Here is a 17,903-nt window from a genome sequence, read left to right on the forward strand (position 1 = left end):
AACAATATCGCTGTTGTAGATAAATTTGTGTATCTGGGCTCATTAATAACCAACAAAGGAGGCTGTACTGAAGAAATAAAGCGGCGGTCAGCAATCGCAAAAAGCGCTATGGCAAAATTAACAAAAATTTGGAAAAGCCATGAAATAACTACCGATACAAAAATGAGACTAGTAAGAAATCTAGTTTTTCCAGTTTTTACTTATGCATCGGAATGCTGGACAATTACTGAGATAGACAAAAAGAACATAGATGTATTTGAGATGTACTGCTGGAGACGAATGCTGAGAATACCACGGGTAGCCCGAAGAACAAATGAATCCATACTGGACCAGCTAAACATAAAGAAAAGACTAAGAACACAAATATCAGAACAAATAATAAGCTATTTTGGACATGTGCTTCGAAGAAATGGTCTTGAAAAACTTACCATCCAGGGAAAAGTAGAAGGCAAAAGAAATAGAGGTAGATCTCCGACACGATACATGGACCATATTGTTGCTACCATTGGCGCTCCATTGTCAGAATGTGCTAGAATGGCAGAAGATAGAAAAACGTGGAGGAAATTGGGAAATTTAGCTAATAGCTTCATGATATCACGATACCTGCATCATGTTAACGACTAAGAAGAAGAAGAAGAAGACAGTAGCATTATCCTATAAAGGATTTCGTCAACCCTTGCTTCTTAATAACAGCCAGATCAGTATCGTTGATTCTGTAAAATTTATTGGTATTTTTATATGCAACCTTAAAGGGTCCCTTCCTATTGATTTGTTAAGTAAGAAACTAGCCTCAGCCTGCTATGCAATAAGATCTGTTTCGAAGGAAATCAATTTTTCCAAAATAACATTTTTCTTTTTTCAATTCTCATCTTCGATATGGCCTTCCTTTTTGGGGTTCTATTACAGCTGCCCAATCTGATGTTATTTTTAAATTACAAAAAAGTGCAATATGGTATCTTTTTGGCCTCAGTAGAATAGCACATTGCAGAAGCTACTTCAAAAATTATGAGATTTTAACTCTTCCCTCTTTATCTATTCTAGAAAATGTTTGCTTAACTCGTAAACACCTACATGTTTTTCCAGCAACACCTAATCATGACTACTCCACCAGAAATTCAACCTTTGATGTGTATTTACCGATCCCGTCCACTGAGTTATAAAATAGTAAAGAAATCCATATTATATTCGGCAAAATAAATTATACAACCATCTCCCTTTGCAACTTAAATCTACAACTTCTTTCCATAAGTTCCATAAATTGACAAAAGCCTATCTATCTGAAAGATGATATTATTCAATGAAAGAGGGTTTTTTAACGAATAAATAAGAAATTACAGTACGTTTGGGTACAAGAAACAAAGTGTTCTCATTTATATATTTGGGTATCACATGCAGCACCTTAAACTTATTAAATCGTGAGGTTTTATTATGCAATTTAGTGAAATTTTGCAATGGATTATGTATTTTATTATCTTTTATTTTGTGATATTGATAATTGATGTAATTTTACTAAATTTTAATTGTTATTGTTATTTTTTTCACTTTTTGTAAACTTTGTCCATAAAATTGTATAATTTTCAGTGACAATAAAACATATTTCTATTCTATTCTTCTATAATAGATATCGCAACCGAAATTTTGATATTAGAATTACATTTTGTATAAATTTTTATAAACTTTCAATATATCGTTACAACAGTTTTATAATATTGTAAATATCTCTAAAGCAGCCAATTACCGTTTTTATCATTTTATTTACTCGCAACCAATTTAAAAATGTTTTAATTAGTAAATATGTTTTAAAATATGTAAAAATAAACCAATGAATGAAAATTGTCTCGTAGAATGTGCTTGTTCGACCGCAGATGACATAATTCCTCGTTCGAAATGATAGTCATTTTCAGGGTGATTCAAATCTTAAAAACGGAAAAAAGGTTTCCTGTATTTCTCTCTCTGTTTCTTCTAGTTCGCGCGGATATTTTGGCACGACCGATGAGGTCGAAACTTTAAAAATAGCCATCTGAACTGAAATTGAAATATACTAACACTTTTAACCAGTGAGTGATTCTGTTAAAAAATAGTGCATGTTATTTTATGTTATGTGACTATATGTGTCTAATTCGTTGTTGTGTGTTTCAGGCTTTTAACTGACTTAAAAGAAAAACGCCAAAAGACAGACAAAGATTTGAAAGAAATAGAACAAGCGTTGTTGGATATTAAGAACAAGAAATCTAGTCTCAGCAGTCTAAAACAAGAAGTAGAAAAGTTCTACGTTTTTGACGCTAACATAACAAAAACTCAAGAAGACTTAAACAACCTTCAAGCTAAAGTTAGTGACGATATTGAAAATACAAAAGTCTTCTCTAGCGGTATTATTAAAAAGTATACTGCTTTACAAAATCTTGTTCCATCTGACGTAGCACAAGAACTGAACCAATTAGAGCTACTAGCAGAATCTATTTCTAACGCCATGGAAGAAAAAGATAGAGAATTCAAGAAAGCTAAAACCATCAGAACTGACTTCAGTAATGACGTCGATGAAGTACAATCCTGGATCAAGGACGCCGAGCTGCAAATACAAGACAGATCCATCGAGCCCCAAGTATTACACCAACATCTCCAACAAATTCAATCGGAATTCGCAAGCATCAACGACAGGCTTGACAAACTCACCAGAAACGGAAGGAATATTATCCAGAAGACTAAAGACGACGAAGAAAAAGAAATCACCCAATCGACAATTAATAATTTGACTGAACAATTGTCGCACATTAAATCGTTGTTGGACGAACGGAAGCAACAAGTTGGTGAAACATTGGATGCTTGGCAGAGGTTCTTGATGTTATACCAGGCTGTGATGCAGTGGGTAGCTGAGAAGAAGGTCTTCCTCAAGGATCCACTTCGTCTGAGTACTTTGACTGAAGCTAAACAAAAATTACATGAATATTCGGTAAGTAGATTAAATGAGAATTAATTTTCGAAATTGAAAAGGTTTTTCGTTTAATGTTTTAATGTTAAAAATGACAGAACACTTAAGTGTTATTTCATTTTTTTATTATCTTTTGTTTTTTTAATTGCAACTGGATCTATCCGTTATAAAAAGAGCATTAATGAAAGTTGTTTTCATGGATGTGATGTGTTTATCTCCAGAGCCTCCAAAAATTATGATGATTTATTGGCCACTTGAAGTCGCATAATAGATATTTTGAATAGTTTTCCATTCTATTATATCCTCTTCTTCATCGCGCATCTTTTAAATTGTCCCAAGTTTTGATTCCCTTTAATTCATCTCTATAAAGACCTTCTTCTTCAGGTTCCTTCTCCTATAGGAGGTTGGAAATCATCATAGCTATTTTAATTTTATTGGCCGCGCTTCTGAATAATTCTAATGAGCTGCAACCGAACCACTCTCTCAAATTTCTTAGCCAGGATATTTGGCGTCGTCCTGGGTTTCTCTTCCCTTGTATCTTCCCTTATTCCCTTCCCTATAAAGACCATGTTTAGTCAAAACATGTCATCTCTTCTTGGCTTATTACATATCTATCAAGCCAAGCCAGCTTATTGATTTCTTGCAACGTTCAAAACTTGCTTTAATATCTCTTGTCTCGAATAGTCGATTGATGTGCATCCGTACCATTCCCTCAAGTTACGCAACCATGAGATTCTTCTCTTCCTACACTTCTCTTGCCCTGGATTTTCCCTTGTATAATTAATTGAAGTATGTTGTATCTTTCATTACGCATAACATGCCCCAGGTATTGCAGCTTTCGTGTAATGATGATTTCCAATATTTCCATCTTTTGTTGACTCTTCTCATCACTTCGTTGTTTGTTACATGCTCGGTCCATTATATCTTCTGGATTTTTCTATACACCTACAGTTCAAATGCTTCCAAATTTTTAGTAGTTGACGCTTTAAGTGTCCATGCTTCTATCCCGTAAAGCAGAGTCGAGAAAATATAGCACCTTGCCAGCCTAACTCTCAAGTCTAATCTCAGTTCTCTTGTACAAAGTAACTTTCTCATTTTATTGAAGTTTGTTCGTGCTTATTTTATATTCGAACTTTGATTTCTTTGGAGTAATCGTTTGTGTGATTAATTATTGTGCCAAGATAATTGTAGTTTTCAACTTGTTCTGAAGTTTTACCGTTAATTTTCAGGCTTTCATCATTATTTTGGGGTTTTGATAGTTTTCTTGATGTTTATTGATTATCCATATTCTCCATACTCAACTATCTTGTTCATTAACTTTTGGAGGTCTTGGAGGTTGTCTGCTATTATGATAGTATCGTCCGCATAACTAATGTTGTTAATTGGTGTTCCATCGACCTTCATTCCTGCTGTTTCTTTCTCAGGAGCTCTTTTCATAATTTCTTCAGAGTATGCATTTAATAGTAGTAGTGACGATGCACACCCCTGTCGTACTCCTCTTTTAATTTCGAACTCTTCTGAGATGTGTGTTTATTAATGCCTATGTGTGTCCACTGTTTATCATATAGATTTGTTATAATTAGAAGGTCATTGTATTGTAATTGTTCTGCTTTGAGGACGTCCATTAGCTCTTTGTGGCGGACTTTGTCGAAAGCTTTGTTGTAATCTATGAAACAAGACGTACATATCTTGGTTCACATCCAAGCATCTCTGGATTAGTACGTTGAATGCAAAAAGAGCTTCACGGGTACCTACGCCTCTACGGAATCCAAATTGGGTTTTTTCAATATCCATTTCAAGTATTTGGTAAATGTGTTTATGGATAATCTTCAAAAACATTTTAAGTGTGAGACATCAGACTTATGGTGCGGTGGTCGGTGCAATCTCTAGCATTTTTCTTTTTTGGGAGACAAATAAATGTTGAGGTCAACCATTCATTGGGTATGTCACCTGTCTGATAAATTTCATTAAAGAGCTTTAAGGGGACATCCATGTACTGGTTTTACTATTATTTTAAGGATATCAATAGGCATTTTAAGGATATCAATCTGTCCCCGGGCTTTTTCCGTTTCTGGTGTTCTTTAGTGCATACGATATTTCTTTCTTTGTAATTTCTATACTTGTTTCTCTGTCCTCGAAAGATATGTCTTGTAGGTTTCCTCTTTCGTCTTCGAAGAGCTATTCCATGTATTATTTCCATCGTTTTAGCTTTTCGTCAGTCGTTACCAAAGTATTTCCATTTTTATCTAAAAGAGTTGTGTTGTGGTTTTTTTTTTGCAGCCCTGCCATTTCTTTAACCGTTTTATGTAGGTTGAAGAGGTCGTATTTGTTCTGAAGATCTTATATCTCTTTACATTTTTCCACGTAGTAAGTTTGTTTTGCCTCTCTTATCATTATTCTGATCTCATTGTTAATAATTTTGTAAGTATGACTTTCTTTGTAGTTGGCTTGTTTTCTTTGGTCGATCCTACCGAGTATTTCGTCGGTCATCCAGGTCTCTTTCTTATCGGTTCATTTAATGTCTCTTTGTATGGAACTAGGAGCCAGTTTTTTAATGTTTCCCATTGTTGGTTTATCTTGTAGGTGTTAATATCTAATTTATCAAAGTTTTTGTATATTTTCTGTTGGAGTTTGTTTTTTATATTAGCTTCTTTGAGTTTTTTTAATATCTGCGTCACAGTTATTGCTGATTCGTGTAGCTCCATACATTTTTTCACTCCATATGTCTCTACATTCATTTATCTTATAGTATCTATCAATAATTGTAGAATCAAGCCGTAACCCTTTTGATTTCTCACTATATATCTCAATTATTCGTTGCGTTTTGATTGTCCGTCAGAATTTCACATTTCTTTCTCATTCTGCGGAGGACTTCCGCATTGGTAACCCGGTGAACTCAGGATTTACGTGGTATACGTCTATCACACCATGTCTCGAACAATTCAAGTCGATTCATACTTACCACAGTTAATACCCATTCCATTCCGTGAAGCAGAACTCTGAATATGTAGCATTTCAGTAGACGGCATCTTGTTTTTAATTTTATATCTTGGTTCCGGTAAATGAGTCTCGTCCTAACGAATGCCGTTTTTGCTATTATTAGTGACTGAATTATTTCTAGTATAAAATGACATGTAATTTTTACTATACGCATTGATCTTTAATATCGGCTACAAGAAATAAGTGTTTTATCAAGGTGTTACCAATCTGTGTGGTTTCCGTTATCTCTCTATGAATTGGAATAGTGTAACCTGAGTTACACAGTGATGATCAAGCTGTTTGTGGTGATTCGACATTAGTTACTGAAACAATATTAGATAAAGAAACTTGGGAATTAATATTTCTTTCTAACTCACGTACAGTCCATCTAATTTACAAACCGTTGCACGTCATTATCTACGTCAGAGATCGAAGTTAACATAGTTGCCAAAGTATAAAAAAATCCTGAATCCATTTTAAATCAAATAGGTCACATAATTATTGCAAAAGTGTACAACAACAGTATACAACAAAATAAATTAATATTTAATGTAAATAAATAGAAACAAAACAAGAGTTAAAAAATAATCTTTTTAAAAACAATTTGAGCCGCTTGTTTAAAAAATAACATAGTTTAATTAATAGTAAATAATAAAAACAAAACTAAAGTGTCAACACCGCAACTGTCAAATAAGTGTTACCAATTTATGCCAAAATTTCACCTTCGTTCGATTACAGTTACAGTGTGTTCCGAACAAATGTTCTTCATAACGCTTTATTATGCATTTATACAAATTAAATGAAACATATTATTGTGTATTTATTTAAGTTAACATTAATAGAAATCTTTAAATATTATTTTTACGCGTATATAATAAAATATGTCTAGTGGCTGTAATGCCAGTGTACTCGGCAAAGTGATTCTTAAAAAAAGAACACACCTACCGCCTAAATATTTCGTGTTGGTATCATGTGACGTCACGGGCTATGACGCCGATGACGTGCAACGGTTTGTAAATTAGATGGACTGTATTTGTCTTTTATAATTAAGTAAAATTTAAAATCGGTTTGATGTTGTATTATTTTATTTTCTAAATCGTTTTGTTGTTCTGCTAATTTGTCTATACTACTAGAAATTTGAGGCTAGTTCAAGAAATAAGTTTGTTTTACTGGGTTGTAGTTTTTATCCCATTCAAATAAAGGATCTGGTTGCACCAGTATTAATAATAGAGGTGAACTTTTGATTCTCAACGTAGCCTTTAAGCAGTAAATTTTGTTAATTTTTATTTAAAGTATAAGTGCGAATTTGGGGTATTTTATTAGATACAGCCGACACCCGCCCCTTAGTGTCGAGTCTTTTATTCGTTTCCCTGGCTACTGTTTAAATCTTTCTGGTCAGGTGTGGAAGGTCGATATTGGATCGGCTTCTGCAATTGTTTTGAAAATGTCCCATTCTTCCGTAATTAAAACATCTTATTTCTCTTAATTTTGGACGAGAGATTAGCACTCCATTTAGCACTTTGTGAAGTTGTAATCGAAGAGCTGGTTGCATTTCAACATCCTGTAGTCCATCTATATTCAATGTTCCAATTTGTATAGCCTGTATTCCAATTTGTTCCAGAAAATTTTCAGGTGCCTGATTATACGTCAAATGCAATTAATATCGACCTCAAATTCTTACAGGCTTTCGTTATGTTTTTTGATATCGAACTTTTAGCTGACTTTGGAAAACCTGCTTTAGATAATGCTGCCCATATCTTGTTTCTAAAGGTTGAACGATGGAGGTATAACTGGGTACATCCTGGGGAATAAATTGCAAGACGGTTTCTGTCTGTCCTCGAAAGCGACACTACCAAGGAAACTGCCCTTTCTTTCTCAGTCCAGGTCATTTGCTCTAGTTGCAGTTTCGAATTGAAAACGATAAGTTTTCCATGCTGTTAAGCATGGAAAATGCTTGGTATCAACTATGTTAAGTGATCAAGCTGTTTGTGCTGATTCGACATTAGTTACTGAAACAATAGTAGATAAAGAAACTTTGGAATTAATATTTCTTTCTAACTCACGTATTTGTCTTTCTAAATAAAATTTAAAATCGGTTTGATGTATTATTTATTTTCTAAATCGTTTTGTTGTTCTGCTAATTTGTCTATACTACTAGAAATTTGACTTACCTCTACTGAAAATTTTCGTGAATTTGAGATAAATCATTCATGAATTCTACCTCTACTTTTCTAGATTCTTCCTCTTCTTGTTTACTTTTTTCCTACGCTTATTCTTTTCGTCTTTCTCTTCTTGTCCACGTTTATCTTTCTCTTCTTGTTTACGCTCCTCCTTTTCTTCTTTCTATTGCCTACATTTCTCTTACTTTTCTTGTCTACGCTTCTCCTTCAGCTCGTCCTCATCTTTCATTTTTAAAAACCATGCGGGGGTTCGGGCGCATCTACTTCTATCAAAATCAATAGATCTTATATTTACCATCAACAACTACGAAAGAATTCTTTGATATCACCGCTGTCACCAATGTTTCACGTCTTGAAAATAACTTTATTGAACACCTACTGGTTTATATTACTTTTAACAGACTGACAACAACTATAAACTTCAAAACTCAAATACTACTACTGTTCTTAACTGTCAAAAACATTTGTTTATATATTTTTTCTGACGTTCCAAACTTCACGTTCATTTCATGAATTTTCGATGTCATCTTGAATGTTCTTGAACTACTTCTTCTTGTTCTTCTACTCGTTGTTCGATTAGTACCGAGATATGTATAATGCTTAATTGACTTTTTCAGTCAATCAAGCTCAATCCCAACTCTTTTGTTGAGGTCTAATCCGTATCGAAAACTGATTTGACGTATGCAATACATGAATGTTTGTAAATCGTCCAGATTCTTCTTCTTCTTCTTTTGGCATCATAACCCTGGATGGGTCTTTGCCTGTCTGGCTATGTCCTTCCATTCAGATATCTCTTGTGCCCTTCTTCTCCATTGTCTTATGTTCATTGTTTTCAGGTCGTCTTCCACGTCATCCAACCATCTCGTTCTGGGCCTTCCTTTTTTTCGCCTTCCTATGGGCTTCCATTGTAACATTTTCTTTGTTGTTTTTGCATCGTTTTGTCTCTGCACATGTCCCAGCCATGACAGTCTTTGACTTTTCACAAATCTTACAATGTCATAACCTTCATTTAACTCATTAACCTCGTCGTTTCTCCTGATTCTCCATGTGCCATCTTCCTCTTGTACCGGGCCATATACTTTCCTCGGTATTTTTCTCTCGAATGTCCTGAGTTGGGCTTCATCTTTTTTCGTCATTACCCAAGTTTCACATCCATAGGTTACTACGGGTCTAATCAGTGTTCTGTAGATAGTCATTTTGGTTCTTTTGTCTAATAATTTCGATGTCATCAATCTTTTATTAGCATAGTATGTACGATTCCCGCTGGAAATACGTGCATTAATTTCGCTACTTACGGAGTTCTTCTGATTGATTTCTGTGCCGAAATATGTAAAGGCATCCACTCGTTCGATAGTATAGTTGCCTATTGTGATATTATTTTCATTGTCAGTTATTCTTTTGACTGTCATATACTTCGTTTTTGCTTCGTTTATTTTGAGACCTCTTTTTCTTGCTTCAGGATTAATTTGTTTGAACACTTCCATTAGTCGTAGCTTATTCCTACTAATGATGGCTACATCGTCTGCATATGCAGTAATTTGTACTGATTTGGTGTTTATATGGCCGGTTATATTGGTTTTTCTGATGACTGCCTCAAGAACTAGGTTGAATAACATGGTTGATAGGGCATCTCCCTGTCTTACTCCCATGTTGATGTTAAATAGGGGAGTCAGTTCTCCATCTACTCTGACTGCGGCTTTTGAACCCTGCAACGTCATTTTTATGAGGCTGATGTATTTCTTAGGTATACCTAGATTACAAAGGTCTTCCAGAATTCTGTCTCTATTCACACTATCAAAAGCTTGTTTAAAGTCTATATACATATTATATAGGTCTATGTCGTATTCATAAGCTTTTTCTTGTATCGTTCTTAGTATGAATATGTTATCTGTAGTGGCTCTATTTGGTCTGAATCCATTTTGATAATCACCAATTATATTTTCGGAGTCTTCTATTCGGAGTAATCGTCCAGATTAACTGCAAAAACTATGGTGTCATCATCGTATCTAATGTTTCAGCCATTCACAGCTTATTTATATATATTCTTTTGTATTAGCTAGTAGTAAATCTGAACTACGAACTGACATTTCTACCTACTGAGTCTGAATCAATCATATTTTGTACCTGGAACGATATGGTTGACTTATTGCTAGTTCGTTCTACAAATTGTTGATACAAATATGATGAAGCCGTGCTTTTACTATTGTATTCTTGAACATACATACAAATTAACACAAACAAACAACTTTCGAACATTTAGTATGTTAGATACAAAAAACTACAATTCTAGCGTGCTTCACACCAATTTAGAATGATACAAAAAGTTTCCCCCAACTTTCAACGTTTGCCGTTTAGTACTAGTTGTGAGAAAAGTTTACATTTCGGTGCTACGACCGTAAAATCAGACAATTAATCGTAAAAACATTAAAATAACAGAGTATGATACCGCATTCATGCTTTTTCTCAAAACCAAAACTCGATATAATGGATAGCGTGACGATCCGACCCTTGAAATATTTTAGAAAGGGTTCTTACCATGCAGATATGAATAATTTGTTGTTTTGTTTAGTTTCGTAAAATATTTTTGCAGAACATTTTTGCATGATCGTAAATACGATACAGGGGTATAAATATTAACATGAGTTCGTGGATGGATTGACACAACGCCGACCTTCATGTAAAATTCAAATTTATAGGATCATAGAAAAGTTCAAATTTATATATTTTTATTCAGCGAATCATATTTCCTAAATTGTAAGAAGCCATCTAAATCATACGAGAGCTACGACATATGTTTTAAGCTACGACACCGTGACTTTAGACATATTATGTTAGGGAGAACTGAGGAAAGAATTCTGAAAGGCAAAAAAACATACGAAATGAATAGAAACCTGTTGAGAAGCGAGTAAAACAAAGATGAACCTATATAAGATTTTTAATAAGGCCTGTTGTAACATATGGGATGGAAACAACGACGATTAACAAGAAATGGCCTACTGAAACTTGAAAGAAAACTAGTGAGAACGATACTGGGCCTCAATGTAACAAGAGAGGGAGAAATAAAGATGAAAACAAATGCTGAAGTCGAAGAAGAATAAAAGGGAAACATTATGGTCAGATACAGAAAATCTCTTTGCTCTTTAATGGATAGTACATATACAGTGAAGCGCACACTCAAATATGCTGAGAAGGATAACTAACTGGACACCACTATGGCCCAGGTGTATTCATACGATCGGCTATAAGGACGATGTCATCTGCAAATCTCAAATGACTGAGCTTCTCTCCATTTATATTGATACCATGCTCGTTCAGATATGCCTTCTTACATGTTCTAAAAGAATCGTGAATAACTTTGGAGAGACGGTGTCTCCTTGCTGTACTCTTCGCTGTATACAGAATTCAGTGGTTAGTGTAGCGATGGTTTATTCGGCATTCTGTCAATCCTTTTAACATATCTGATGGCTTTTGGTATCGAATGCTTTCTCGTAGTCGACAAATATCAGTGCTAATGGTTTGTTGTATTCTGCACACTTCTCTATCAGGTTCTTTATCACTAGTAAGTGGTCGTTAGCGCTGTATCCCCATCTAACTCCAGCATGTTCTCTAGGCTGATAGAAGTCTAATTTAGCGTCTTTTTTGATTAGTTTTATGTGTAAAGTTTATATATGTGTGAAAGCAAACTGATAGGACGGTAGTTTTTTAGATCTGTTATTTGCTTGTGAAATAAAATAATGACTGCATAGTAGATGCATTCGGTAAAAAGCTTGGCCAAAGCCTACTCCGTAATCTCCAGGGGATATGTTATTTTTCATTTCTAAAAGTGACGTTTTGATTTCGTATGGAGTTATTTCTGGCATTAATTCTGATCCCTGGTGTATGTTATATTGTTTTCTCTTACGTCTTTTCAGATTGACAGGTAGATATATATAAGACACACAACAAGCTATAATTGACATAGAGGAATAATCCACCTCACCCAAGAATAGGATTTTGAACGCCATTGCGTTAGCTATAATCCTTCTTCTTCTTCTTTTAGTGCCCTGTCCGATTATCGAACGGTGGAGATCATATTGGCAATAATAACTTTTTACGGCGGCTCTAAATAAATTGGCGGTGGTCTCTTGATACCATTCTCGGAGATTTCGGTGCCAGGATGTTCTACGCCGGCCTGGGCCTCTCCTTCCGGCGATCTTACCCTGTATTTTGAGGTGTAGAAGGTTATACCTCTCTGGATGTCTCATTACATGACCGAAATATTGTTGCTTTTGAATTTTTATCGTTTTTGTTATTTTTGTGCTCTTTTTCATTCGATGTAAAACTATTTCATTTCTTATTCGATCTCTCTAATTTTTTTCATTAATGTCTCTGTAAGGGTCCAGCTCTCCATACCATACAGCAATACTATAATCCCTAGGGATTGTAAATCTTAATGAATGAATGAACATACTCAAAATTTTTTTTCGGTATTAACCTGAATTCTCTTCAATTATTCGAAAAATTTTGGAGTTTTAAGAACCCAAAACCATTGTTTAAAGTAAAAAAGTTAAAACCCACAATATACCACAAAAAAATTGGTAAAAATTCTTTTAAAAAGGCATATTTATAAAAAAACCCTTTCGGGCTAAATTACAGAACGTTTTCGGAATAAATCTTCCGTCTTCAGTACTGCTACTAAGTATACAAGTTTGAAGCCACTAAATATATTGTTAAAAACCCTTTAAATATTATGAAATTAATATTAATATGAATATTCGGAATATTTACTCCGAAAACGTTGTGTAATTTAACCCGAAAAGTTTTTATAAATAACTAAAACTTTTATAAAGGGCTTTTTACTAATTTTTTAAAAACAGTTGAGGTGAAAAGACAAGATTCAATTGAACTGATTCTGGTAACAACCTAAAAATACTTTTCTATTATTTCTGGGCGTTATAGTTGCAATAAATTTGTTACATCTGTATTATCAAAATCTATCAACAATATACAAACTGTGAAATCCACCAGAAGACGTATATTCACAGTTACTACAGAATTTTACTTGCCGCTGTCGACGATTGTCCATGTCGATAAATACCCGATAAAGCCACAATCAAGATAGCAGCCTTTTCCTCTTCTGTTCATTGGCTGGCCGTCGCAATATCTTCAACTTGTTTGAGATAAATGGGTCAAGAAAACTGCATATCAAACGATGGCAATATGAATATTATATGATGTATATTTCCCATTCTTTTTTTTCACTCTAGATTCACTATGAGACCTAGCGTCGCCTTTTGCTTCAGTTGGTGGTGACAGATCTGTCGTTTGGATTCCATTAGTTATTATAAATTAGTTTGTTTTATTTTTTGTTCATCTTCCATTTGAATCATTTATATTTTTTGCATTTTATCAATTTTTTTCATTTGTTGTAAAAGTTTTTTCGGTGATTTTAGAAGCTTTCAAAAACTTTTGGGTAACATTTTCTTATTCCTAATCTATCACTGTTTTTTTTAAGTTGCTTTAATAATTTCAGAAGTTTTATCGGTCTTTTTAGATACCACTTCGATTTTAACTCAGAAATGTTTTAGACCTTCTCGTCGTTCTGTGTAATAGACACTGACCTCTGACACTATGTGTACATATCCACCAACTCACCCCGATTAATCTTATAATACATATCAAGTATCCTGAATGTAAGTGGCTAAGTATGGGTTGGCCTATGAAATTATTCATCTCTCCTGATGTGCAATACACGAGAGAAGGCGAAGTACATAGGATGATAAAAAGACTCTTGTTATAGTGAAAACAGATTTCATTTGTCTCTTTGTCTCGCTTAGACATGGACAGAAACCACGCTAATTCGGAATAAAACATACAAAAAGGCATCGTTAAGTTGGGTACTACCTCTCAGTGTATGTTAATATATTTAGAAGTTATGCACAAATAACGCTACAGCCCTTGGTAAGCCTTGGCCCTGTCGAGTACCTATCTCCTCCATCCCTTTTACTCCAATATCTCTGAAATCTTCCTCAACATCGTGCAGATATCTGAGCTTAAGTCGAGTTCTCCTTTTAAGGTACAAATGGTTAAAAACAAAAACGCAAAAAACGGAAAAACTGTAGGTCCAGACGAAATACCTGCGGAACTACTGAAATGTCTAGACGATGAAACTCTACCTGTACTTCTGGACCTATTTAATGAAGTATATAAAACTGGAAAAATCCCACAGGAATGGTTGGTGTCCACCTTTGTAGCAATACCAAAAACAGTATATGCCAAAGATTGTTCAGACTATAGGACAATATCACTAATAAGCCATACCCTCAAAATATTTCTAAAGGTGATTCATGGAAAATTATATAGAAAACTAGAAGATGATATGGATGATACTCAGTTTGGGTTCCGCAAGGGACTGGGAACGAGAGAGGCATTGTTTGCTTTTAATGTCCTTTCTCAAAGATGCTTAGATATGAACCTAGATATTTATTCCTGTTTCATCGACTTCGAGAAGGCATTCGACATGGTCCGACATGAAAAACTAATAGAAGTACTGAGAAACAAAGATATAGACAGACGAGACTTACGAATCATTATCAATCTGTATTGGAATCAAAAGGCCAATATAAAGATAGAAGAACAAAAGTCCGAAAATATAGATCTAAAGAGAGGAGTAAGACATGGCTGTGTTCTGTCACCATTACTGTTTAACGTGTACAGTGAAGCCATATTCCAGGAAGCGATAGCGGATCTGGGTGATGGAATCTCTGTAAACGGAAGAATAGTAAATAACATAAGATTCGCTGATGACACCGTTATAATGGCAGACACCCTGGAATCGCTACAAGAATTGGTAAATAGAATTAACGATGATTGCATTAGATACGGACTAAAAATAAATAAGAGAAAAACTAAATTTATGATTGTCTCAAAAACGCAACATGGAAATGAAAGATTAATGATAGAGCAAATCCAAATAGAAAAAGTAGAGACATATAAATATCTGGGAACCTGGGTTGATGACAAAAATGACCAAAGCAGAGAAATCAAAGTCCGAATTGAAACTGCAAGGCAAACATTTGTGAAAATGAAGACAATGCTTACCAACAGAGACCTTCAGTTGCATCTCAGATTGAGGGCTCTAAGATGTTACATATTTTCTATCTTACTATACGGAATGGAAGCTTGGACATTGAAGAAACAACACATAAGGAAAATAGAAGCGTTCGAAATGTGGTGTTACAGAAGAATATTAAAAATTCAGTGGGTTCAAAGGATTACCAATGCTGAGGTACTACGACGTCTAAATAATGAATTAGAAATTATGAACAGCATAAAAAGAAGAAAACTAGAATATTTGGGTCACATAACCAGAGGAGAAAAATATGAGCTGCTGAGAATTATTATGCAAGGAAGGATCCAAGGAAGAAGAAGCATAGGAAGAAGACGCATCTCCTGGCTGAAGAACCTTAGAGAATGGTTTAACTGTAGTTCACTACAACTTTTCAGAGCAGCAGCCAACAAAGTGACCATAGCCGTTATGATATCCAACCTCCGATAGGAGATGGAACTTTAAGAAGAAGAAGGTTAAAAACATCCTTTATTGCCATCGCAATCCATCTAACCGCCACTCTAATTAACATTTTAGGCGAAACTACGTTTTTATTATTTAGAGGACCATTATTTACTTTAACAAAACGGAATTGAATATTCTTTAAAGCGGTATATAAAATTCTACAGAATAGGCCTTAATGACTAAATCTAATGCATAGATTTACTTTCTTTGCGAGGTAGGTTAGGATTCAGGATTTAATTACCCATTTTCTATTATTTTATAAAATAAAACCCAAATAAAAAAAAAAAAAGAATTTGAATTATTACCAGAGGTACCAGAGAAGAAATGTTTATTGCTTTTAATGAATGAATTATTTCGAAAAACTTTTAAATATAGTAAAATCTCTAGATTCGATAAATTCGGTCTTTTTAGAAGTTTCATATCCAATGAAAGATTCTTAAACCTATTTCCGATTCTGATTTTCTTTCAGATCAATTTTCCAAACTAAAGAAATGTCATGTTCATGTAGATATTTGCTAAACATTTAAGCAAAAGTTTTATTTTAAACGATGAAAACTATTTAGCTGAAACACTTTCACTTATCTACTTTTTTCGCTCCCCGGTATATAAGCGAGAATACCCCTTTTATCATTTTATCGGAACAACTAAATTCAGAAGGAAATGCCACAATTTTTAAAATTCCACATCCGTTAGATACAAAATTAATTCGATGAACCTTTAGTCCGATATAAAATTAACCGAATGAATCATACAATTTATTATATTTGCACATTTTTTTAGAATGCCGTGAAGAGCTGCAAAGGTGCTACCAAAAATTTGAGTGATATGGCCAAAGAATTAGAAAATATCGGCAACGTTACCAGCGTGGGTGACCTTCCGCAGAAGATGGAAGAAGCCGAAGAAGCCAAGGCCGAAGTTGAAGCAATTATTCTAAAGAGGGTATGTATTGTAATTATCATTGCGAATATCGGAAAATAAAACAATTATCATTAAGTTAAGATTTTTTATTATTCACGTTTTTGTTTTAACATTTTTGTTTGGTCTAGTCTTTAAGATATACCTACTTAGTTTTTTTTTAATCGAACTATATATTCCTTTTCAATCCAATATTCATTTTAAAATATCACATTGAAATGTTCCGTACTTTCGTGTGCTCTTAGTGTTTTTATTTTTCAACGCTTTTCCCTATTTTTAAGTGTCTTATTTCCTTTTAATATCTTGCAATTTTTCTCGTTTTTTTAGCTTTACAATTTGTTAAACATTCAAGTTTGTCACATTGTTTTCTTATCTATTCAGTAAAAACAGATTTTTGGTCTATGGACGCTAAAAACAATTACTCAAATTCCCCAGTTTTCACATCATTTTTCTAAGTGTGTTATTATATGTCTATCTTAAGAGAAAACGTGCTCCTAGTATCGGTTTTATGCATTTTAAAATCCTTTTCTAATATTGTTGCACAATATAATATTTACTGAACTAGGCTTATCACATTTTCAGTAATTTTCTATGTCAAAGGATACTATTAAACTATTTTCATTATTCCGCACTGGTTTTATTAAGCCAGTTTCTTAATTTATTTTATTTTCTAATTTTAACTTTTGATTTTCCTCGGCGACTCGCTTTGTTTTTATTTTTTGAAACACCTGTATCTTTTTTTCTGTTGTCCATGATGTTTTCCAGCTCAATGTTTGTTTTATTTTGTCGTTAAAATGTATATTTTAGTGTTGATTGAATATCCGAATTAATTGAACATTCAGATATTCGGACTAATTGAATATTCGGATATTCAATCAACGATTTTAACAAGTATTATCGTCATATTGCCTTATTTTTCTTTAATACTCATTCACGGTGTCGGATATCTGTGTTAATCAACTATACACATATAGTCTAGGCGGGATCTGTTTTGGATTGGACATTTTCCATAGGAAGCTATTTTTTTGCTGGAATCCCTTCAGGATGTGCCCAATATCGATAATCACGATATGCGCCAGTCGCAAACCCTGTGCTAAATTTTTTATTTAACAAAATCTAAAAACAATTGAAAATTTCTCATTTTTTTGCTCCTATTTTCGTCTATAATTCGGAAAATATTGATCCTAGAGAAAAAATCACAACAAGTTAAAAGTTTCGTTATTCAATTCTACACAATATTTCGTTAGCTAGAAATTGAAAATTTAATGTTTATTGTTGAAAAATAGCAATAATTGGAAAAAAAGTACAAAAAAATGAAGTTAATCCCTTAAATGTTTTCGACTTTCTA

General features: G+C 33.8%; 1 protein-coding gene across 15 annotated transcripts in view; it reads left to right on the top strand.

The window, feature by feature from the left end:
• Positions 1-17,903, top strand: part of Msp300 (Muscle-specific protein 300 kDa) — a 477,430-nt gene that overhangs the window by 325,943 nt on the left and 133,584 nt on the right. For all 15 annotated transcript variants that reach the window (XM_072530648.1, XM_072530657.1, XM_072530658.1 and 12 more), the window contains 2 exons: positions 2,140-2,950; positions 16,421-16,579. In XM_072530648.1, the coding sequence (XP_072386749.1) occupies positions 2,140-2,950; positions 16,421-16,579 (970 nt within the window). The remainder of the gene's footprint in view (positions 1-2,139; positions 2,951-16,420; positions 16,580-17,903) is intronic.

This window comes from Diabrotica undecimpunctata, chromosome 4, assembly GCF_040954645.1.
Source record: "Diabrotica undecimpunctata isolate CICGRU chromosome 4, icDiaUnde3, whole genome shotgun sequence".
Classification (NCBI taxonomy): domain Eukaryota; kingdom Metazoa; phylum Arthropoda; class Insecta; order Coleoptera; family Chrysomelidae; genus Diabrotica; species Diabrotica undecimpunctata.